The sequence below is a fragment of the Alosa pseudoharengus genome, unplaced genomic scaffold, assembly GCF_046254945.1.
Source record: "Alosa pseudoharengus isolate Yale_2024_CS ecotype anadromous, Long Island Sound unplaced genomic scaffold, YU_APseudo_1.1 YU_APseudo_1.1_scf_15, whole genome shotgun sequence".
Classification (NCBI taxonomy): domain Eukaryota; kingdom Metazoa; phylum Chordata; class Actinopteri; order Clupeiformes; family Clupeidae; genus Alosa; species Alosa pseudoharengus.
This window is the reverse complement of record NW_027468620.1, coordinates 27,482,327-27,505,131: the sequence shown is the minus strand read 5'-3', so window position 1 is coordinate 27,505,131 and position 22,805 is coordinate 27,482,327. Positions and strand designations below refer to the sequence as shown.

The 22,805-nt window shown below is 41.0% G+C and overlaps 3 protein-coding genes across 5 annotated transcripts; 1 reads left to right on the top strand and 2 right to left on the bottom strand.

Moving 5' to 3' along the window:
• Nucleotides 1-2,432: 2,432 nt before the first annotated feature.
• rab4a (RAB4a, member RAS oncogene family) lies at nucleotides 2,433-12,888 on the top strand. 2 transcript variants are annotated; one of them, XM_076286102.1, is made up of 8 exons: nucleotides 2,433-2,644; nucleotides 3,438-3,518; nucleotides 3,654-3,768; nucleotides 7,248-7,310; nucleotides 7,462-7,616; nucleotides 7,881-7,976; nucleotides 8,540-8,681; nucleotides 11,334-12,888. In XM_076286102.1, the coding sequence occupies exons 1-7, from the start codon at nucleotides 2,629-2,631 to the stop codon at nucleotides 8,650-8,652; spliced, it is 639 nt and encodes a 212-aa protein (XP_076142217.1). In that variant the 5' UTR covers nucleotides 2,433-2,628; the 3' UTR covers nucleotides 8,653-8,681; nucleotides 11,334-12,888. The 2 variants fall into 2 exon arrangements, with proteins under 2 accessions (XP_076142217.1, XP_076142216.1); XM_076286101.1 differs by having other exon boundaries at nucleotides 2,436-2,644; nucleotides 8,537-8,681.
• Nucleotides 12,889-14,528: 1,640 nt separating this feature from the next.
• On the bottom strand, nucleotides 14,529-17,905 carry ccsapb (centriole, cilia and spindle-associated protein b). 2 transcript variants are annotated; one of them, XM_076285118.1, is made up of 4 exons: nucleotides 17,843-17,905; nucleotides 16,623-16,993; nucleotides 16,092-16,399; nucleotides 14,529-15,791 (listed from the first exon to the last, which is right to left on the bottom strand). In XM_076285118.1, exons 2-4 carry the CDS (start codon nucleotides 16,948-16,950, stop codon nucleotides 15,612-15,614), a joined length of 816 nt encoding a protein of 271 aa, XP_076141233.1. In that variant the 5' UTR covers nucleotides 16,951-16,993; nucleotides 17,843-17,905; the 3' UTR covers nucleotides 14,529-15,611. The 2 variants fall into 2 exon arrangements, with proteins under 2 accessions (XP_076141233.1, XP_076141232.1); XM_076285117.1 differs by lacking the exon at nucleotides 17,843-17,905 and adding an exon at nucleotides 17,099-17,333.
• Nucleotides 17,906-18,935: 1,030 nt separating this feature from the next.
• On the bottom strand, nucleotides 18,936-22,159 carry acta1b (actin alpha 1, skeletal muscle b). Its single transcript, XM_076286100.1, has 7 exons — nucleotides 22,033-22,159; nucleotides 21,051-21,190; nucleotides 20,609-20,933; nucleotides 20,282-20,443; nucleotides 19,704-19,895; nucleotides 19,425-19,606; nucleotides 18,936-19,321 (listed from the first exon to the last, which is right to left on the bottom strand). Exons 2-7 carry the CDS (start codon nucleotides 21,177-21,179, stop codon nucleotides 19,178-19,180), a joined length of 1,134 nt encoding a protein of 377 aa, XP_076142215.1. The 5' UTR covers nucleotides 21,180-21,190; nucleotides 22,033-22,159; the 3' UTR covers nucleotides 18,936-19,177.
• Nucleotides 22,160-22,805: the final 646 nt, after the last annotated feature.

Genomic DNA, 22,805 nt, shown 5'->3' with positions numbered 1-22,805 from the left:
TGTCACTTTAATACAAATGAATTCCACAACATTCAACAACACGAGCAAACAGAAAACGAGGGGAGAAAGACAGAAAGGAGGTGGAGAGAATAGCTGGTGTTTGTAGTTTCCATGATGGTGCATGTCATAGTGTGACATCCTGTCGTGTGTGCTTCGACCCAGTGTCCAACCTGCCATATACGCAATCCCTGCTAATCACTGGTTTAAAACCACGCCACCCCCATCAACTCGCCCCCGTCGCAGAACAACATCCTGGCTCTGAGGGTGTGATGACATTTTTAGATTCCAAGGACAGTTCACTTCCCTTCTTCCTGGATACCATTGTGCTCCAGTGATACCACTTCTCCTTGGGGAGGGCCTGCCATGCACGACTAAGAATCCCTCGGAAATTCTAGAACATGGCTGTTGGGATAAATTCCTGGCATCCTCCTCAAGAGGTGCGCTGTGGGCAAACCCTATGAACTGGCAAATCTGCCTACGTGTCTTCTTTGGTTGTTAAGAACTAATTATGTTCACTGGTCTGGCTATACTGCTGAGTTGTAAGTTCACCTGACATTTTAAAAAAATATTAAAATGACATAGAATACATTAAAAAACCATGCTTGGTGTAAATTCTCAGATGTACACAGTGAATAATCTTCATAAACAAATAATTTGAATTTGAATAATTTGAATGTGTATTTGAATTTTTATTGGCCTAGTATAAACAGACAGACATGTGCCATGGATGGAATTGTGTGATCTTTGTGATGATGCATGTAGGCCTAGGGTTAAATCTCAGCAAGGGCATAGAGTCAACCCTGATGCAGAGTAAGACAGGAAAATGAAAACATAACAGGATATCTCACTTGATCATCTGTTATCTATACATCCTCAAAATGTTACGTAAGGAGACTTTCAACATGTCGCCTCACATCTGTCCGTTGAGGATATGGAACAAGTTGTGACTTGGAGATCTCTGATGTACTTCCTGAATGCAAAAACAAGCAAACAACTTTTTTCTGCAGGATTAAGTGATTTAGGAATGACATGGTTGCTAGAAAATGTATGCATATAGAGGATTATGCATCTTGTTATCTGGATGGACATATGCACCACTCATTTACAAAGTATAACAGACGGGAAAGTTCTAGAAGACGATTGCTCTGGAAATCCTGTACAGAAGTGTTCGCCCATTGTCATTCCTTAAGTTTGTCACCTGTTTTTTTTTCTTATCACATAGAAACATGTATATTACACTTTTGTTCTAAATATGGCTATTTACAAAACATATTTCTGTATTCGTGGCAGGATAAATGTCCTTGCCTGCACAAAGCTTTCTAAAATGCTTTCCTCTAAACCGCTTTGCTTTGGTTCATAATCATTCACCACATTTTTTCCATGTGCACATATGCAGCACATTTGTTGACCCATCTTTTGGCATCCATTGACTGAGCATCTGTCCCTAGGGACTCCAGGGTCAATACCACTCATAAGACTTTAATTCCAAACAATATTCACTATAAATCCATATTTGCAGCTTATCAGATTTACACTATAGGCTATTTTGAAAGGATTGGTGAGGCATGGGAGTGGGGCAGACTGAGTAGCCTAAGCACTGTAGCAAGTTTGAACATTTTTGAAACTCATATCATCCAAAGATGAATTAAATCTGAATGGTTGTCACATACAGTGCTACACTTGCATATGGTGCCTTTTGTGGATAGTCCTGTTGAGACAATTAGACTTGTGCTTATTGCTGTCAGCTTGCAGAACCCTTCTTGTGTAGGTCTAAAGCTATTCAAATGTAGGCCTACATAAATTGTATAAATAAATAAATAAATAAATAAATAAACTGTAACAGTAGCCTGCGTGTGGTTGCATCTTGCGCCCCCCGTCACAACTCGCCACACATTGAAATGATAACCTACCTGGTCAGTGGATCTTCTGGCCAATCGATTTCCGTTTCGAAAATGTAAATTAACAAAACAAAAAACGAAGGATTATTTGATTTGCGTTTTAAAATACAAAATCGAAAAACGAGAATCAAGTCGTTTTCCGTTTTCCTAATCGGTTTCAAAACATCAATACAAATACCGAAATTAGTCTTAGACCCTACCTAATGTCCTGGTCTATGGGCATGGTAAGGTACTGCCCCCTTGTGGTTATAATTGTAAGCCCTGAAGACAGGAAGACAGGGAAATCTTCTTCTCTTATTTAGTACAAATATTTAAATATCAAGGATGGCAACTCACGTAAATCAAGACATGAAAAGGTTTCTTGCGTTTATATATTCAAGGCAATATTTTTTCAGATTAGGATATGTGTAATTTGCAATATGAAGAACGTGACACCACCCATCACATGCACCTGCACTCAAAAACAAAGCTGTGCTTTAAATCTGTTAATGATGTGAGCTTCTAATTAACTGCCGATTGTTATTAGAGGATGCAACCTTTGTGTGCCCATTCTACCCAACGATTTCGGAAGGCTTTTAGATTGACATCCTAAACAGGAAGTGCGAGGAATGGTCAGGGAGGATACACTGATCTCTCAGAGGGATTTGCCCCTTCATTTAATATCCCTGTCTATTGCCCTAAGAAAAAAGAAAACAAGACTTGGCGAGGTAACCTACACATATCACCGGCTATGTCGGAGACATACGGTAAGATTTATGGCAGTGTTATTCGAATTCATCGTACGGATATTTTTTAAGCAGGTGTCAGAATCGTCCCCGTCATTTTGTTAAAAAATAGTGGCTGGCTGGCTGGTATATTGGCTGTCGATGAAACATTTTAGCAAGTGTTCTCACGCCCATAGGCATTTGTAGATCATTAGCTAGGTCCGTTAGCTAGCAGAGGTGATATTTAACGTTAACTAGACGGCGGAGGATAGTCCGCTTTTTTCTCTGCACTGCTAAAGCTAAATTAGTGATGTTGCTATCGTTTAGGAATGTTGTTAGTTTCCACTGTCTTTTGTGCCCCATATATTTTATATAGCTTAGCGTTGTTTGTATGCCTTTGCTAACACAACCTTGGCTATGCTGTAGGCTACATCCTGCAATACCATCCATAGGTCAGCATCACAAGGCATCCTTGTTGTTTTTTAGGCGTAACGTTACAGCCCGAGGCTAGATAGTTGACATGTCACTGTCGCAAACAACGACATAAGTTACAGTGTTTAAAATGTATTATTGATCACATGCTAATGATGACGTCCCATTACATTATGCAGATTAGATTATTTTGACAGAATTCTTTTTCAAAGTGATTAACAGAACGACTGAAAACATAGACCTAGCCTACTGTTATATCTCAGTCATAACAAGCCATTACAAAATCAGAAACTGACGATATAAATCAAGCCTTAAATTGCATTCCTACTGCTAGCACGTAGCTATCCTGTTTTACTTGTTTTTCGGGAAAAGGAAACAGTAACACTTTTAATTTTGTTCACAGATTTCCTGTTCAAGTTCCTTGTTATAGGAAATGCAGGAACTGGCAAATCTTGCCTTCTTCACCAATTCATAGAAAAGAGATGTAAGTTTAAAGCCACCAGTCTGTTTCAAAAACACTGTCCTACATGTTTATGTTAATGTTCCTCTCACTATTCTGCTTTGGATGATTTGTTATTTCCCTATGAGTTTATTTTCATCCCTTTCCCCTCTCTTCCAGTCAAGGAGGACTCAAACCACACAATAGGCGTGGAGTTTGGCTCTAAAATCATCAGTGTGGTGAACAAGTTTGTCAAGCTGCAAATCTGGGACACAGCAGGACAGGAGAGATTTAGGTAACACTGGAAGGCCTCCCACCTGTTGCTAACGTTTCTCAATTTATTTCAGGACATCTGAATAGGCTCACAGTAAATGACAAGCTCCCCGTTGGACATTAGTCTTCTCATTAGTCCTCTCTTGCCTCTCTCGGCGCCATCTGCTCCCAAATCATGTCGCCTGTCTGTCTCTGTGTGTGGGAGGCTGCAGTGCGTAGCCTCCCTTGGTTTCTCAGCTCGGCTCTCATAGATAGTGTTTCTCCATGCATCTGCCCCCACCATCCATGGGCTTTGATGGGAAGAGCGTTAGCAGCTGTCTAAAGCTGTACCCAGTTATCTGGTGGAGCTCCTACTCACTCCACCATCTGGTTTTGCCTGCTTGTTGACTTTTAACAAAAATATGTAGCCTGAATGAGTGTTGGCCTCTATACCAAGTCTTGGAAAGCCTCTGTCAAACTACTCTTACTGGAAGCTCTTTATTGATTCTGTGTGACTGGAATAATAAATCTGGGTTGGTTAAATACCAACCAGATGGGGGAAAAATAGTTTGTCATCGCAAGTTTGATCATTACCATATACTATAAATTAATCTGCATCATGAAGCCTCAGGTGTATTTGTGTCTTCACTTGAGTCACTCTGAAGAGTGTCTGAGTCAACTTTTTTTTTTTTTTAACTTGCTGGCCTATCCGGCTGCAGAAAGCTGAAGCACAGCAGAATGTGTCTTGCCTCCTGCTTTCACAAACTGTGTAGTCTCTATACATAGACCTAGACACAACACCTTAAAATCTTGGTTCAAATATTTGTTTTCATGTTGGTGTTTCTTCTTCAATCTCTGAAAATGGCAGACCCACCGCAAGTTGTCAGTAAAAGTGTAGTAGCAGTGTCCACAAACATTGCCATGGTTAGCATGGTGTTTAGTGGAATGGTACTCCTGAAAACAGCTCTTTTAGCTGAGTAAATTGCTTTTCATAACGCCATAAATATATTTTAACCAATCTGATTGTATGACTGGAACACCTATAGACCCTTTGTTCTCATTGTTAACTGTGGTTTCCTAATTTTACACCAACACTTGCCATTTTCATATTGTTATAGGAGATTTATAATGCTGTCAGATATATTGCATTTGACAGCATGTTGGCATTGCTCTTAAAGACTCTCTCAGACGTTAAAGATTCCTTGGCAGTCACTTTTTGTGGTCAGACAGGCTAATGAGCAGGCTAGTTGGCAGCCTACACAGAGGGCAAGTAGTGCATGATGGCTTGCTAGCTACCGTATGTCCTTAGAGACAATCATTGTGCTGAATGTGGAAGCAAAAATCACTGGTCAGTGAAACAATGTCAATGATTATTACAGACCCAATTTTAATTTACCTGAGTCGTTCTGTGTCAAATCAGACAAGGTTGTTGTTGCACTGTCTCAGATTTTGTTGGGGATCCATTCACGTCTATATTGTGAATTGGTCCTCAAAGCCCAGGCCTATACCAAACCAAGACAAACATGTTCGACTGAACTAGTAAAGGTTTGTATGGCATGCTCATTGATTTTCTACAAGCCAAGTATAGAAGGGCAATAGTCAAAGAATAGTTTAAAAAGTAAAGAATAAAAAAGAAAAAATAAAACACACAAGGTAATAGTACATGCAGTGCAATCATAAAGGGGCAATAGTTTAAAAATGTTAAACAGGTAATAATTAAAAGATATAAAAAACAACATAGAATGATTAGAAGACAGTGCAAAACAGCAAATTACTAGAACACAGCCAACAACTTAACCGTATGCTTCGTATGAAACTCACTCTCATGTTTTGGCACAAACAGTAAAAGGAATGATGAACACTCTGATTAACAGCATAAAAGCATGAGAGGGCAATAGTTAAAGGGAGAAAAAAGTTCAGGCAGGGACTCAGACATGTTGCAAAGATTGCCTTTAACAGATGAGTGGGCTGTTTATGCTCCTCCAAGGTCCATAATTCAGTTGGGGCTACCGGTCGATTGTCAGCAGGGGGGGGGGTTCGGCGTCTCTGTTTCAGCTTGTGCAAAGTGTTTTGGTTCAGCCGAGTTGTTGATGTCTTGTTCCGTCTGTACAGCTACTGAGCACTTGTCAGAAAGGTTGGCAGAAACAATGCTGGGTGATGGAGAGAGAGGAGATAGTGTTCAGTTTTGGATTTTGGCTCCAATCCAACTGAGTTCTGTGCTGCTTGGTCTGAAATATTTTCAGGTCTGGTGTTTGCCAATGTTTTGTACTCACATTTTGCTTTGTTAAGTCAATGCTTTCATTATCTCTATTAGCAGCGATATCAGCCTGTTGGGGTACAGTCTCTGCATTTCCAGCTGTTGTTGCTGTACTCGCTTCATGAGATGTCTCTCATGGTTCATCTGTCTTTGATGGAAGGGCATCAATCTTTGATTCCAAAGTAGAAATCCTCTGTTGAAGCTCAGTACATTTTCCACAGGATTCCTTGGTCTTCCCATTTTGTTTTAATCAAACTTCAAGGTGACTTGCTGTTCAGTTTTTGCCCATTGACTTTGAAGGCTCATGTAAAGATGCCTTCCAGGTTAAAATGTACCGGTTTTACTATCTTTGTTAACCAAAACTTGGAAATAAAATAAAGGAGAGAAAAAGAGTTGAAATTGCTAGAAAGGATAGATTAAGCAGGAGTAGTGTGAAAACCGTCCGACTTGCTTGAGTTGGAGGAAATGCAAAAGTACAAGGCATGTAAGTGCATTGTACGCATTTAATATTAATCTTTTTCTTTTTTTATTAATTTTTTTATTAATGTTGTGCCAATATTTGAGTTCTCCACATATAATGGGCTAGTAGAAACTTCAAAATGTATGTGTAAGTACTTAATTTAGTGCATTTAGTCCACAAAGTATCAATGCTGTACCATACAGCATATGTAGATAATTACATAGAGTCAGTCAGGAACAACAAGATAGATAGAGTTCCTCAGGGCAAAAAGGAAGAAGCAAAGGTATAACAATGTAATTAACCAAGTTTATTTCTCTATGAATGAAACATGGTACAACAGTGGGACTAAATTATTAAACATTGGACTATTCCCATATAGATTTTTATGTTACCCAACATGCCATTTTTGTCCTGTGAAAATAACCAAAAAATACAACCACACTGAGTTTTATTCTTAATTTCTCCATGCCATGTAGGTACAAAAAATAAATATTACCCTCAATATCAGTCTTTTTTGCACTTTGTTCTGAATTTAGGGCCTTATATTATTAAATGAATGGGCATGCATGCAGTAAAAACTTCGAATCTGTTTATATTCAGTCCTACAAAGCCTGGGCAGGCTAGGAATAATACTTTGACATGAAGAAAATAAAGAAAATAAAAATATTTTTGATTAAAATAATAAAGGAAATGTCCTACATTTTGACCATCTGACATTAACATCTATCTTCAACATCTACATTTGTACTTGTAGGTCATTTCTTTTTTCAAGACTTGAGAATTGTCTTCTCCATGTTCTGTGCAGGTCAGTCACCCGAAGCTATTACAGAGGGGCAGCAGGAGCGTTGCTGGTCTATGACATCACAAGGTAACATCACTGCTCACCTATGACATCACAAGGCACATCACTGCTCACCTATGACCTCACAAGGCACATCACTGCTCACCATGGAGCCGTTTGATTGGTGTTGCACTAGTAGAGTAATCTGACCTCTCCCCGTCTTCTGTCCTCCTTGCAGTCGGGAAACCTACAATGCTCTCACGAACTGGCTAACGGATGCAAGAATGCTGGCCAGCCAAAACATCGTCATCATCCTGTGCGGGAACAAGAAAGACCTGGATGCAGATCGGGAGGTGACTTTCTTGGAGGCGTCACGCTTTGCACAGGAGAACGGTAAGTTCTACTTTCTAATCAGTGCATTACTATTGTGTGTATTTACATTTGACCACCAGAGGTCACTAGAGCGTAATGATGCAGATAATATCTACTGTGTGACTCTTAAGACCAGCTCTGTGACATTCCAACAAATTAGCGCAGTTATGTCGGGTCGTAATGAATGACAGTATAGACTGTCCAACAAGCGAAATGGATGCCCCATGTGACCTCTAAATGTGAGCTGTGCTGTGCTGTCCCTGGTCTCCCCGTTGGGATGAGCAGAGCTGATGTTCCTGGAGACCAGCGCTCTGACAGGGGAGAATGTGGAGGAGGCGTTTGTGCAGTGTGCTCGGAAAATCCTGAACAAGATAGAATCAGGTATCTGTCTGCAGCTATCATCAGCAGCCTGGCACTGGCGCTGTACACTGGTGTGCAATTACATGTCCACATGTGATTTAATATACACTTTGTACTTCACAATAAATATCCACATGTGATTTAATATACACTTTGTACTTCACAATAAATATCCACATGTGATTTAATATACACTTTGTACTTCACAATAAATATCCACATGTGATTTAATATACATTTTGTACTTCACAATAAATATCCACATGTGATTTAATATACACTTTGTACTTCACAATAAATATACACAGGTGATTTAATATACACTTTGTACTTCACAATAAATATCCACATGTGATTTAATATACACTTTGTAGTATGCTTGACCAAGTTTTGGTGGTGTTATTACTGTAGTTCACCATATCATGGGACCCAATCGCATGAAAGGTGTATTTGTAGAATATATTCTGTCAATTTCTATTCTCTTCTATTGTGTTCTGTTCGGTGTATATTGTATGATGATTGATTGATGGTATACACCGTTCTTATGTACTTGCATTCCTTCTTCCCTGCCTGCACACCAGGAGAGCTGGACCCAGAGCGAATGGGTTCTGGTATCCAGTACGGCGATGCGGCTCTGCGACAGCTGCGGTCCCCCCGCAGGGCGCAGGCCCAGAGTGCCCAGGAGTGTGGCTGCTAATCCGCATGCTTTCCGCACTGGCAACCAAGGTGAGCCAGCCAGTCTGGAGTGGACGGCCAGTCTATTAATTGCACCATTACAGTAGCTCAGTGATGTTGTATTAAGAATAGTCTATTAGCTGTGTAGGTGACTCAAAAATGCTGCAACTTCAGAGTGAACTAATGGAAAAATGGTCACGCATGATATTAGATCTCAGAGACCAGCCTCGGCAATGCCCACCACATACTGAGTGCAGTCCTTTGCTCTCTTAATGTGAAACATCACTGATGTTTGACCAGCAGCAGCAGTGACCACGAGTGAGGTTTGCTGCTGAGTAGTGGCGCATCTTGGACCTACTCTCAGTGTGATTACTCTGGCTCCTAGCTGCTGAGTGCCTGTTATGTTGCACATAGCGACGTGTTGAACTGATGAGGTTGGGTGACTAGGGAGCGATACGCACTCCAGTTCTAGTGTTACTACACGCATTCACACTTGTAGTTGTAGTTAGAACACTTATTTCTGTTCCTAACGCAGTTACCATACCAATTGATCTGATTTATTTTAAGCCATGAAATATTTCTCTCTTCGATACTCATTTGTCCCCCAAATGTAAACAAATAGATATAATATATAACGTTACATGTTTGTGTGAGCTCTGAGGAATGCTGCTCTGGTCCTTCACAGTTGTTGTTACTTTGGTAACATTATTTTGACAACTGCATTGGAGCTGCAACTAACAATTGTTTTCAATGTCAATTCATCTGTTGATTATTTTCCTGATTGCCGGTAATTGAATATTTTTTTGATCGATAAAATGTCAGAAGCCCAAGATTATGTCCTCAATTGCCTTGTTTTGTCCACATTTAAAATATTTAGTTTACTGTCATAGATGACTAATAGATGAGTTTAAGAATCTATGGGCAAAAGATTTTAGGTAATTTGCTTAATAATGTACAAAAACGTATTAACCGATTACAAAAATAGTTGCCGATTAATTTAGTAGTTTAATCGATTAATTGTTGCAGCCCAAAACTGAATATTTCACTTTTTAAAAAAAAAATTCTCTGCCTTTTAAATGGGCTAGTGGATGACTGACATCTACTAGGAGGGAGGAGAGGTCCTAGTGGGGGACTATATTTGGTGTCCCAAAAGCCATCGGTCAAGATGCCTCTTCCATGACATAGCAGATGTCTGCCTTAGCACAGAGCTCTGGCCTCCACTCTATTTCAGTGAGAGTAAAGGTAGAGTGAAGGATCAAAAGTGTGAGAGAGAGATGAGGAGAGAGAGCGGCAGAGGTAGAGAGAGAGAGCGGCAGAGGTAGAGAGAGAGGGATGAGGAGAGAGCTGCAGAGGTAGAGAGAGAGAGAGAGAGATGATAGAGAGAGAGATGAGGAGAGAGAGTGGCAGAGGTAGAGAGAGAGAGAGAGAGAGAGAGAGATGAGGAGAGAGTGGATGAGGTAAAGAGAGAGAGAGAGATGAGAGAGCGGCAGAGGTAGAGAGAGAGAGAGATAGAGAGATGAGGAGAGAGTGGATGAGGTAGAGAGTGAGAGAGAGAGAGAGAGAGAGAGAGTGAGAGTAACCCCTCCTCCTCCAGCTTCTCTTCTCTGCCACTCCAAACCTTATCAGCCAGCCGTAACGGTGCGCACTAGCTGTTATATTTAACTCCTGAAGCCGAGGCACCAAGGGTTCCTGCAGCGCCTTATTTGGTGCCCGAGGAATGGCAGAGAGACAAATGGAGGGGTCGGATGGAGACAGGAATAAGTGGAGATTTAACAGTGCAGTCCCCAAAACAGTAGCCAGCACCCCTATGTGTGTCTCTGTGTGTCTGTGTGTGTGTGTGTGTGTGTGCGCGTGCATGCGCACGTGTGTGTGTGTGTGTGTGTGTGATTGTACTGGAGGGATCCAGAGGCAGGATCAGTGTCAGAGAACATTTAGTCTCTTGAGTATAGGAGATTTAATTTTAAACAACACTCAAGGTATCCTGTTGCAACCCTTTGCCCTTCTTGTCAGTAAGAATAGAAAAGGCACTGATAATGACTTTGCCTTTGCCTTTGTTATACAATGACAATGGCCTTAATCAAAAATCTACACATCAGCTTCAGACTGTTCAGAACTCAGGCTTGGCTGCTAGGCTTCTAACTAAAACCTAGAGGTGTGAGCACATCACTCCTGATTTATCTTCTCTACGCTGGCTCCCAGTATGTTTTAGAATTGATTTCAGAATGTTACTGATTACTTTCAAGGCTCTTCATGGCATCTCTCTGAGTTCTATTAGTACCATATGCCCCTGCACATACGTTGAGATATTATATTAGTACCATATGCCCCTGCACCTACATTGAGAGGTACTGCTTCTTATACAAATTGTATTGGTTTCTATGTATCTAATGTTTATATTAGTTTTTATTTTTATTTCTTATATTTTTGCATTATTTTATCTTTGATACTTGTATAGCTTATAATTAATTGCATAGTTTTATATATACCTAAATGTTTTTGTTTGTTTTCTTCTGAAACCTGATTTAATGATTTATTTTGCCTTTGTAATAGTTACGTTTTCCACCTCTGAAAACTTAAGCCCTTGGCACAAAATAATGTTTTTCATTGAAAATGTGTTGTACAAATGCGTTTTTACTCTGTAATATCACTGTCATGATGTGACAACAGATGTGAATTGACTGTGATGTCCTGTTGTGCACACAGACAGGTGTGTGAGGACGTGGAGAGATCGGACAGCTGTGGGGGAAAGCGTTGTGATGTTGGGGCTCGGTGAGGCGGAGCGGCTCTTTTCCTGAACCTTCCTTTTTGCTTGCGGACGGATGGCTAGCGGCAGAGAGAACCCTGGTCGGGCCGTCAAAACTCCAGCTCTCTCTGGAACGCCAAGATCTGCGTCCCAGTCCCCCGAGAGGGAGCGCCCTTGTGATCCAAAACATCCAAGAGTGGAGAGAGGGGAAACAGAAAAAAAAAAAAAAGAAAACCTGTCATCCCTGTCATCTTTGCTGAAAGCCCCCGTGTTGAAGGGCAGGCCCGCCCATGTGCCCTAGTTTCTCACCGTGTATGTTGTAAATCCACTTTGAAGAAAGCCCCCCCCCCCCCCCCCCAAAGCATGTTTAAGGATTGACATGGCCATGCATCTCATCTTTAGCTTTAGCACTCATATGATAGATAACCTGTCAATAGTGGCATATCATGTTTACGTCTGTGGCGAATCGTTCCTTTCAGTGCAATGTTAAATACTCCCCAGACTTGCAGACAAAGACACTTTCACACATTTATGCCGTTATCATGGACTCTCAGTTTCTTGTGTTTGTACAAAGACAGTCATTGCTTTTGCATTCTATCACAATCACACTACAGATGGAAAGCTGCTGTGTTTGTTTATATCCAGTTGAACATGCAGTATTGGAGGGACCCTCATTAGAACATGAGTGTCCTCCATTGGAGAGAATGTTTCACAAGGTTTTTGTGTGTCCTTCAGCCTCTGATTATTCTCCTTAATTATTTAGTTGTGAATCTTTGAACCCTAAATGTTCCAAACGAATGGACCAACTTCAGCCTTTCATCTTTTGTCAAGTTTTGTGTATCATGACAGTATACATTTTAAGCATGTATTTTTTTTTAATATATAGATTAATAGGCCCTTTCATTTTTACTTGAAAATGTCCCACTCACACCCTGTATTTGCCCATGATTTACAGACATATGAAATACCAAATACACTACTGTATGTTGAATGTGTAGCAAAATATTGTTGAAATCCTTTAAATCAAATCCTAAGTTTAGTGTGTCTGTTTTTCATCTTCATTTGTCAGGGAATTGCTGTGCTGCCGAACAGAAAGAAATATATACCTCTACACTGTTCTCAGAAGGAAAGACATTATCAAGCTTTGTATCTAGAGGCAAGCATCCTAAAACCACGATTGAGCCTTTAAAAGTTGGTTAGTTTTTGACATCTTTAATCAACTATGTAATGATACTCAGTGTTTTTTTTTTTTTAAGAAACTCAGTCCAGACCGTGACATCACTGAATTTTAAGCATTTGTACAAATTGCAGGTGAGAGTATTTTGAGGCTGAATGCTGAAAGAGACTAAATATTTTAAACTCAAAGGGAATCCCAGCCTTGAAAGGTTACTTATTGTTCTTCATGGTTGAAGCCCAGATCAAGGCTTATTTTTGTATAAGCAGTGCAGCACTGATATTGTCACAACCAAAACAATCAACAGTTCAAATCAAATAAAGGTGATGTCTGCACTGCCATGTCTTTGTTGAGCTTTTGCTCAGATCTTTTGTACATATAGTGTCTGGTATTTAAACAACTATCTTCTTTGTTTTTCAAACTTGCCTTAGACTCTTTTGCTAGTGGAGGGAGGGAGTTGAGAAAAGTACTTGATTACAACAGGTTTATACCACTGGTCGTGTGTTTGAGTGGTCAACCACATGCAGATCTTCACTACTAGCCAGCAGGGTCAGTCATGCTGTGATTGACAATGTGTTGTAATTAACCCCCACCCCCCCCCCCCACCCACATACACACACACACACACACACATATATATGTCTAACTTTATGTTATAGCTCAAAAACTAAAGCAAATCGTCGAATATGGCTTAAATGCCTGAGTCCAGAGTTATATTTATCCGTAGAAATAATCTTATGTAACCTACTGCTGCCATTCTGAAGTGCCAATGTACAAGTCTGGGCATCTATTATCTAGCATCTAATATTTCTTAGGTGTCTTAAATAACTATCATGAAAATCATCTTTAATGTCTTTGTGTGGTACACTGACATGATTCATCTGAAAATGGCTGTTTTTTTGAATATAGAGATGGAATATAGAATTAGACATATAGATTGTATTGGCTCTTTTATCTGAAGTTGGCACTTCACCTTTTACAGCTTATTCTACTTCTACTGTAATGCAGAAAAAATCCACACTACATCAAAAAGGCAAGACAAAACATCTGATATTGGTGATATCAGACGACAGACATTTGTATGTATTTATGTGGTGGTGTATGTAACTTATTTTAACTGCAGCTTTTCAAATGACATAATTCCAGATGTTGCCGCCTCTGACTGTATTTATAAACACTGAAAGAAACTGTTTTTGTCTTAATCCTTTTTTTAAAAAAAATCGACTGCATGATCCCTTTAAAATAGGCCGTGATGAGTCTGCTGAGGCATGGTTAATGTTTTGTACAAATTAAAATTGGTGGAATTCTCTTATTCCATCATGGTTAGGGTGTCTGTGGTTTCTCAGAATGAATCGTAGTGTTTAAAATCAAGCACAACACCATGTCACGTAAAACAGAAGCAATGTTCAATAACAAAAAAATAAAATGTTGACAATTTATAAACATGTTTTATTCACAAGTTTATTTTCTTCATGAGGTCAGCTGAGCTTGGTTTGCACTACTTTGCCATAGCCGTGTACCTCCTAGGCCATGTTCCAAGCACTTAGATGTCATATAAACAACCTTCAGAATGGCTTCCCTAAGCCATTAGACAGAGCAGACAGCTCATTGATTGGGCCACAGCCAATTCCTGTAGCTGTTCACATTATTAACAATACTCTATGATAAAAGCACTCGCACACACACACCCACACAAACAGGGTGTCAAATTTTCAAAAGTACAAAAGACGTTATAAACATGAAAAAGGGATTATGGACAGAATTTTTCAAAAGACCTCTGAACATCCCTTCATATTGCACTAAACAATAGATAAACAATACCCTCATTCAAGCCCTATGACATCAATTGGTAGAACTGAATATACCACCAAGTCTTCTTCACATGACAAAATATACATTTCCATACAGATAAAAGTATTTTTTTTTTTAAAACATTGCAAACTGTCTTAACCCAAAATGTGCTGCAAACCTATTCAGAATGTTGGTTTCTGACATTGAGAAATACTCTTTACCCTCATAAAGCGGGGAGTTGAGTTTTTTTATCCTCCTGATAATATGCTTTTGTTCAGAAGACTCTGTGTCTCAAATTTGCAGCATTCCTAAATGGTCAATGTAATGTTAGCACCGTACTTTTTAGAGAAGAAGGTTTTGCTCAACAGTTTGGAAATGCTAGCCAGACAGTGACCAATTACATCTATATTCAAGAATAGTATGTTACTGTACGTTTGTTAAAGGTCGACACTTTATAAAACATTTCAGTACAGTGTTAAAACGATTTAATACATAAGTTAACACCCATAATTGCTAACTGAGACAGAGTGCTTTGATAACACAATGACTGACCTAATTGTAATGATATGAACACATTTATATTTCTTTTGTTCTTTTTGTGGCTAATAACTTCAGGAATTATTGCAAACATGAGTCATAGTACTACCCTTCATGAAATATAGCTGGTAAAGAGGCTACTGAAGAACAAAGGTGGCAAGAGACAAGAAAATTGATTAAAAAAAACCCTGCAGTGAGCATGAACGTAACAATACTATGCCACGTGGGCAGCTGGTTTGGGAGATTTATGAAAGATACCACATTCAGTGAGCTGAATAAACTCAAAACGGAGGCATTAGGTCACATAGGCCTGTGGTGATGTAAGTAACGCTATGGCTCATCTACTTAACTGGTTTCAGTAGTATGTTTACTCTCTAATCTTTCAGAATCTGTGAAGTCAAAACAACGCAATTGTACAAAAGTATCCTGTGATAAATATACTTTTTCAATATGTACCATTAGTTTACCTGAACTCTCCTAATTAAGGAATGTTAATGGAGAATGTGCAGGAATGCAAAGGAGTGTACATAAAGCAATAAAAGTAAGAAGTAAGGAATGGTTTAAAATACCAACATATAAAAGCCCTCAAAAACTCAATAGTAGCCCAAGTTCTATAAAACATCACTGATAAAAGACAACACCTATAAGCTGATATATTGATAGCACACTGAGGACAATATCTGCATCATTCGATCCGTCGTTTCAGGCTGAGATTGATGTGGGTCCACCACCACCCTCACCTAGATCTGGCAGAAAAGCAGCGCATGTACTCCGTCATCCAGGGATCGAAGTCTGGGACAATTTTGCTTTTGGTCACCTTCTCGAGGTCCACTGACCGCGCTCTACGCTTGTCCGTTTTCCTCATATGCTTCTCCACCTCCCGGCGGGTTTTGGCACGTAAGGCAGACTCATGGATCTGACAAAGAAAAACACAATGTGGTCACTCAATAATCTGAGATAGGTGACTGAAAAAGACTGGAACAATTCTTCATGGTTGCATGTTTCCTGCATCAGAACACTTACATTGTATTCTGCCATTTTAATGGATAAAGATATAGATTCAAGAGATTTCATTGACCATTTGTAAATACGCACAGACACAACTAATAAAGAAGTATAATGTACCATAACAGAAGAATATAAAAAAAAACCAATACCAATTTGACCATAAAACAAGACCATTCCTTTTCTCCGTCTATGCCCCATGGGTTCTCACCTCTTTGGTGGATGCAGCAGGGCCGACATTGTGAGTCTTTTTTGCTGCCATGTCGGCCTGCCTCTCACCCCATCCATACAGAGCAAAAGGATGTCTATTCTCCTTGTTGTCTTTGGTGTCCTTAGCCTCCTGACATTTGCGTGGTTGGCTCTTGGGTCGTGTGGACTTGCTGGAAGTATGTTGGCGAGATTTTGGTTTGGCTGGGACCTCTGGCTCTACTTCAGCAGGAACAGGTGAAGATCCACATCTACTCTTCTCCTCCTCCCCCTTCTCCTTCACTTCTGGTTCTATCACAGAATTCTCAACATCTGTTTGGAGAAAAGATGAGTTCCTGTCAACTGTTTTGAGGCATACTTCTTAATTCATTGACTTGCTTGTAGTCTAATGGACTAACTGTTCATTTTCTGGATCCAATCAGTCATGTACCCTAGGGCAATGTATCCTGAGTTTTCATTATAAGTAGGTAAGTCTGATGCATTTAAAATAACCTACCTACAGCGTCAAAAGCAGTAGTTGTGCGTGATGTCTTACCTCTGTCAGATGATTCTGGACCATCCTGACTTTCTACTGTCCTGGGTTCGGGTGCAGTCACCGGCTGTTCGGGTACTTTCGACCATCTGGGTGGCGTTCCATCCTCTAGCGCCAAAGGGTCGACCTTATTGTTTCGTAGTGGAGTTGATTTTCCAGATTCACTCGTATCACTTGCACTATCTCCCCAAAACCATGGATTGTGACTTTGTTCCAAAAGCCTGCGGGTCCGTCTATATTTCAATAATTCTTCATAACACCTGGAATAAGTCTCCCATTTAGGATCTTTAAATTTCTTCATGTATTCCGACCTGATCCTTTTCGTCACCATGTTGTTACAGCGGTTTCTCACAACCTCCCTTGATTGGTTTCAGCTGAAAGAAGACATTACAACACTCTGTAAGCGTTTAGGATCTGCGAACACATTCTTTGCAACAATTTCTTAAATTATTGGCTTGCTTAGCCTACTAAATATTTACCAACAAGCTTTCCAAGTAGCCTAGGCGTTTTGCGCATCTTCCTCAATTTCAGTAGGGTCTACGGGTCTAGTCTTCCGCCGCCAGACATTTAAACCAAAACATATGAAGGAAGTACGAGCCTCTTGCAAATCCAAACCAATCACTGAGCAGCTGGGGTACGCACTCTTCCAGCCCTCCCTGGCGAATACCTCCGCCCATGGCGTTACGTAGACTACGTAGGCCACTGTCTTTAGGATACCATATTTCCATAAATACCAAACATTTTTTTCTGATCATAGACAAACTAACAACAACACTGAGCCCATAAACTATTCTATTTGTGTCATAAACTATTCGATTTGATTCACTCGTTCCGTGCGTTTAGACCGACATGCTTATAGCGTAGACCATGCACGGCATTTGTGCATTTTATTTAAAAAAACAAACAAACACCTACGCAATCGTCTAAACGCAATGATAAGAAAAAAATCAATTGCATTTGTAACGACACTAACAATGGGTTGAACTGAGAGACGGAGACACTACAATTAGAAACAAAGTGAGAGGTTATTATCCGCTTTACATCGGAGAGCTCTCGAATCTCCTTGCAAAACATAACCCGTCATAAGCTGTCCGTATGAAAACTGCTTTGGACTCGCCAGCCGTAGGCCTAGCGTGCACTAAATTTGGCAAATCATAATGAATTATGCAATCAGATGTCAACATTGTTCTTCTATTAACAATCTCTATAGTTTGGCTACTTACATGTTCAAATGACAAACGGATGAAGACGACAGATGGCGTTTGAGGCAGCTACGCTGATTCAGCGTAACTCCTCCCGGTGGCTGAGTTAAATTATAGCCTATTGCGTCAACAGGTGGAAGACGCAGCCACTTGATCTACTGTAACGTAAAAATGAAATGGGTATAAATCAAGTGATATACGTGTTGGAGCTGCATAATGAAATTACTGTATGCAGCAACAACTGGGATGGGCACATGATCACCAATAATTCTAATAGCCGGAATAGCCTTAAAACAACCACATACCAAATGTAAACTGGAGCCTAACATTTTGGGGGAAGCATTCATTTGCCTAATCTAAGATGTCCCTTAAAGTGGAACCAGAGGTTAAGAGCTCTTTATAATTGGATGGTGGAGGTAGTCAAAGTGGAACCAGAAGCTGTCAAGAGCACTTCATAATATAAACCATATATTGTATCTAGCTTATCCTTCCAGACAGACATTTGGGTTTTGTTTTATATAGCAACAGGCTTTGCCAATGGTCAGAAATCCTAGAGGTAGTTGAGCCAAGTCTGTCTCGAGAGGGCCCCACTACACTTCACGGTGGAGAAGCAAACCGAGCGCATTCCAGTAATGCCAACGTCAGGAATCAGTTTTCATTCTATCACTGAGCAGTGCAGGTCACAGTGAGGAGGTGTTTGTTCAGCACTAGACAAAGATAGAACTGAACCCGACAACATTAACCTGGCCTTACACACACAAAAGCTATATGGTAAAAGTGGGGGTCATGGAATGATTAGGCAACAGAAAAGTACGTCTGTGCGTGTCCAAGTGGGTGTGGGACAGAGGGGGGTTGAGAGTACCCTTAAGTGGAGTCAAATTTGTGCACACTGCACACCTGGGACAATTCTGCTATAGTATTCAGATTCTTCTCAATAGGTTGAGTGACAGATAAAGATTCAAATTACAAGCACCAGATGATTTTGATGGCCATTCTCAGTGGTGTGCATTTTTCTGAATTCCTAATATTCAGATGCTGATAAGGTTCACGTTGGCATCAGTTGTGTCTCAAGATGCTGGTATTCAACATACTGTTGACAGACCGCTCTCAAAAATACCAAAGAATGCACTTTAATAAATTAATATGTATGTACATTTACATTCACTTGTTTCAGTAACATGGTGTTTTTTTTTCTTTTTTTATATAACGTTTTTGTAGTGTTCATTGATCCTTGCAGCCTTTTCATCACGTAACACATTGTCTTCCCACATTGTACCAGAGCTGTCCCATGACAACAATGTGTTCTGTCACTGCGCAAGCCCAAGCACGCAGATGCACAGGATGACGATGGTGGATTTAGAAGCACTTGCGGTGGACAATGCTGGGGCCTGCCTCATCGTATTCCTGCTTGCTGATCCACATCTGCTGGAAGGTGGACAGGGAAGCCAGGATGGAGCCACCGATCCAGACGGAGTACTTACGCTCAGGTGGGGCAATGATCTGGAAGAAGACGGGAAGTGTGTTTAGAAATGGATTGGATCATTAGTCAGTTGTCAATGAGTGCCAGTTAAACTTCAAGACAAAAGCAATCTGTGATGTATACCTTGATCTTCATTGTGCTGGGGGCCAGGGCAGTGATCTCCTTCTGCATACGGTCAGCAATACCAGGGTACATGGTGGTACCACCAGACAGGACATTGTTGGCGTACAGATCCTTACGGATATCGATGTCGCACTTCATGATGCTGTTGTAGGCGGTCTCATGAATACCAGCAGACTCCATACCTGTTCAGGTGAACACCAACATGTAAGACGTTCAATACTCTTGAAGTAACTGGGAACAGTGATATCAACATGTGTTTCCATGGAACCAGGTACGCACCAATGAAGGAAGGCTGGAAGAGGGTCTCTGGGCAACGGAAACGCTCATTACCAATGGTGATGACCTGCCCGTCGGGCAACTCATAGCTCTTCTCCAGGGAAGAGGAGGAGGCGGCGGTGGCCATCTCATTCTCAAAGTCCAGAGCCACATAGCACAGCTTCTCCTTGATGTCACGCACGATCTCACGCTCGGCTGTAACAGAAGCATTTCATTAGCCATGAAAGGAACAGGATATAGCCGCAAACGTGTCCAAAAGTCTGCGACATCTACCTGCACAATGTAGTACAAAGACACCGTACAGTAATGTTAACGTTGCTCTAAGGCACTCCGGAGCTGTAGCTCACTAAATGAGCTATGTGGAATCTGTTTAATTCGAGATGTCTTAAAGGTAGCCTTTTACACGCAGCATTTAATACAACGCTACACGTGGTACAATGTGGTATTACAATAGAGCAGGCCCGATGCTTGCTGGTTGGCACGCAAACTTAAGTGGATATCTGGGCAGCACAGAGAATAGGTGTTTTTGACAATGTCTAGGCCTTTTTTGGATGCTTCAAACAAAACCAAAGGATTCTCACCAGTTGTGACGAAGGAGTAGCCACGCTCAGTCAGGATCTTCATGAGGTAGTCGGTCAGATCACGACCAGCCAGATCCAGACGCATGATGGCGTGGGGGAGAGCATAACCCTCATAGATGGGGACGTTGTGGGTGACACCATCACCAGAGTCCAGCACAATACCTATGGCATGACAAATTGCAGTTATAATGAGCTCCACCAAAAACAGGACAGTAAGACAAATACTTAAGTGTTATATTGTAAAGTAAATGGTACAAAGATAGTGATATATACTAACTAAATGTAGCTCTGTGTGTGTAAAAGCCAAACTATATTCATATTTCTCACCAGTGGTACGGCCAGAAGCGTACAGGGACAGCACAGCCTGGATGGCCACATACATGGCTGGGACGTTGAAGGTCTCAAACATGATCTGGGTCATCTTCTCACGGTTAGCCTTGGGGTTGAGAGGGGCCTCAGTGAGCAGGGTGGGGTGCTCCTCAGGGGCCACACGCAGCTCATTGTAGAAGGTGTGATGCCAGATCTTCTCCATGTCGTCCCAGTTGGTAATGATGCCGTGCTCGATGGGGTACTTCAGAGTGAGGATACCTCTCTTGCTCTGAGCCTCATCACCGACGTAGGAGTCCTTCTGACCCATACCGACCATGACACCCTGGGAGACAAGAAGACATGGAGTCACAAATGACAATCATAATAATAGGCTATGTGTAAACAATGCTTCCTGTGCTTTAACATGTTATTACTATACATGAATCTATGGATACCATACCTGGTGACGAGGGCGACCAACGATGGAGGGGAAGACAGCCCTGGGGGCGTCATCACCGGCGAAGCCAGCCTTCACCAGGCCTGAACCATTGTCGCACACCAAAGCGGTAGTCTCGTCGTCGTCGCACATCTTGGTGGGTTCTGATGTGTCAAACGAAAGTAGACCCACATGCACATTAAATACGTGAAGTACAAAGACTCACAAGAACAACACAGTCTTTAACACTGCATATAGTGTAATGGCATTGCCCTGAACATCTTAGAGGAGTACTATCTTATAGGTCTGCAAAACTGGCAATAGATAAACTGTGTAGAAAGGCAGCAAGAGAGAGAGAGAGAGAGCGAGAGAGACAGAGAGAGAGACAATGCGAAGAGGGACTGAATGAGGAGGAGGGGAGAGAAACTGAGCCTCAACAGGTGCAGGATCGATCCAGTAATTTGATCCTCTCATATATTTTTAGAATTTCCTATTATTATTGGGTCATAGCTGAAATTCTTGGGATACTTTTCAAAGAACTGTTAAATCCTATGCCACAAAAAGCTGTAGCCGGCATTAAGATGGATGCATGCTCTAGACTACATTTTACGCATAAAACTTTCGCTTGAAATAACATATCATATAGGCTAGGCTTAATTCAGTAAAGAATAATACCAATAAATGCTGCACCAAAAACTTTCTAATTCTCTGAAGTAAAATAATGATGTTTATGAACCAAATAATCCCGCCATGGTGATGTCAATAGTAGGCAACACAACATTCTTATAGCGTTTGTTGTGAGAATGTCGAGACTATTGCATCAAGATTACATGTTCAGATCTGTTCTGAAGTTACTTGTCATAATCTAGGCTATGCCTTCAAGTCGTATTAAAACATGCTTTAGCCTACTTAAACATTAGCATATTGTCCTAATTGGAATTCTCTTAATTACTTGTTGAACTGTTTAATACCCAAGTAATTAATGGTTCAACTCCAGCTTCCTTACCTTGTTGCTGCCGGTCACAGACGAAACTCAATGCAAAAGGCTACCGCTGCTGGTTCCCGCTACGGCAGGACGAACACCAAGGGGAACCTTATATACCCATCGCCTCTGATTTTTTTTTAAATTTGTCTCACACACCATTGAGGATGTCTATGCGTTCTATTGGATTTTTTCCCAGGGCTCATCCATATTAGGTTCTTAGAGTGTCAACGTACGGGTGCGTAGTAGTCAAGCGACATGACTGCGTCGTTTTGAGGGGTGCGCGGCTGCCCATAGAAGGCATCGGAGTCATGAACTCAAGCCACGCTGCGCGGTCCGTATATGGAGACTAGGATTTGTAGAACAGTTTCTTTCTACATGGTTCATCACACTCAACAAGGAGGACTTCCCTGGTCTAGTTTCTTGCCTTAACAGAGTAAAACCACTGTCGTTTGACGCCGGTGACCCATATATTATGCGACCATAGCAGTAGTTCAGTGAACGGTGGTATAACGGAAGAGGTTTATCCGATTTTGGTCCTGAAGTAGCCTATTCTCGCGGCAGATAAATTCGTGTCTGAAGACAAAAGTGGAACTAGTGGAAACTGCTAATCATAAATCTGCCAATATGGTGATTTCTGCCATAGTCTATTACTTGTCATGATTTGATATGTATTTCTTTATTTTGGGAGTCAACACGTTGATTCTTTAAGGATGCAAGGACACCATGCGCTGATGTGGAGATGGGATGGATTCAAGTAGCGGTGAGCTGCTGCTGGTGTGCACCATCCGGTTTAT

Coding starts and splice junctions, on each gene's coding strand:
- acta1b (XM_076286100.1), bottom strand. CDS start 21,179: ATGTGCGACGACGACGAGACTACCGCTTTGGTGTGCGACAATGGTTCA. Junction 19,896..20,281: donor CTACTCCTTCGTCACAACTG/GTGAGAATCCTT, acceptor CTTCTGTTACAG/CCGAGCGTGAGATCGTGCGT. Junction 19,322..19,424: donor CCAGCACAATGAAGATCAAG/GTATACATCACA, acceptor GTCTTCTTCCAG/ATCATTGCCCCACCTGAGCG.
- rab4a (XM_076286101.1), top strand. Junction 7,311..7,461: donor CTGGTCTATGACATCACAAG/GTAACATCACTG, acceptor TCCTCCTTGCAG/TCGGGAAACCTACAATGCTC. Junction 7,977..8,536: donor CCTGAACAAGATAGAATCAG/GTATCTGTCTGC, acceptor CCTGCACACCAG/GAGAGCTGGACCCAGAGCGA.
- ccsapb (XM_076285118.1), bottom strand. CDS start 16,950: ATGGTGACGAAAAGGATCAGGTCGGAATACATGAAGAAATTTAAAGAT. Junction 16,400..16,622: donor TCCAGAATCATCTGACAGAG/GTAAGACATCAC, acceptor TTCTCCAAACAG/ATGTTGAGAATTCTGTGATA. Junction 15,792..16,091: donor CTGCTGCATCCACCAAAGAG/GTGAGAACCCAT, acceptor TTTCTTTGTCAG/ATCCATGAGTCTGCCTTACG.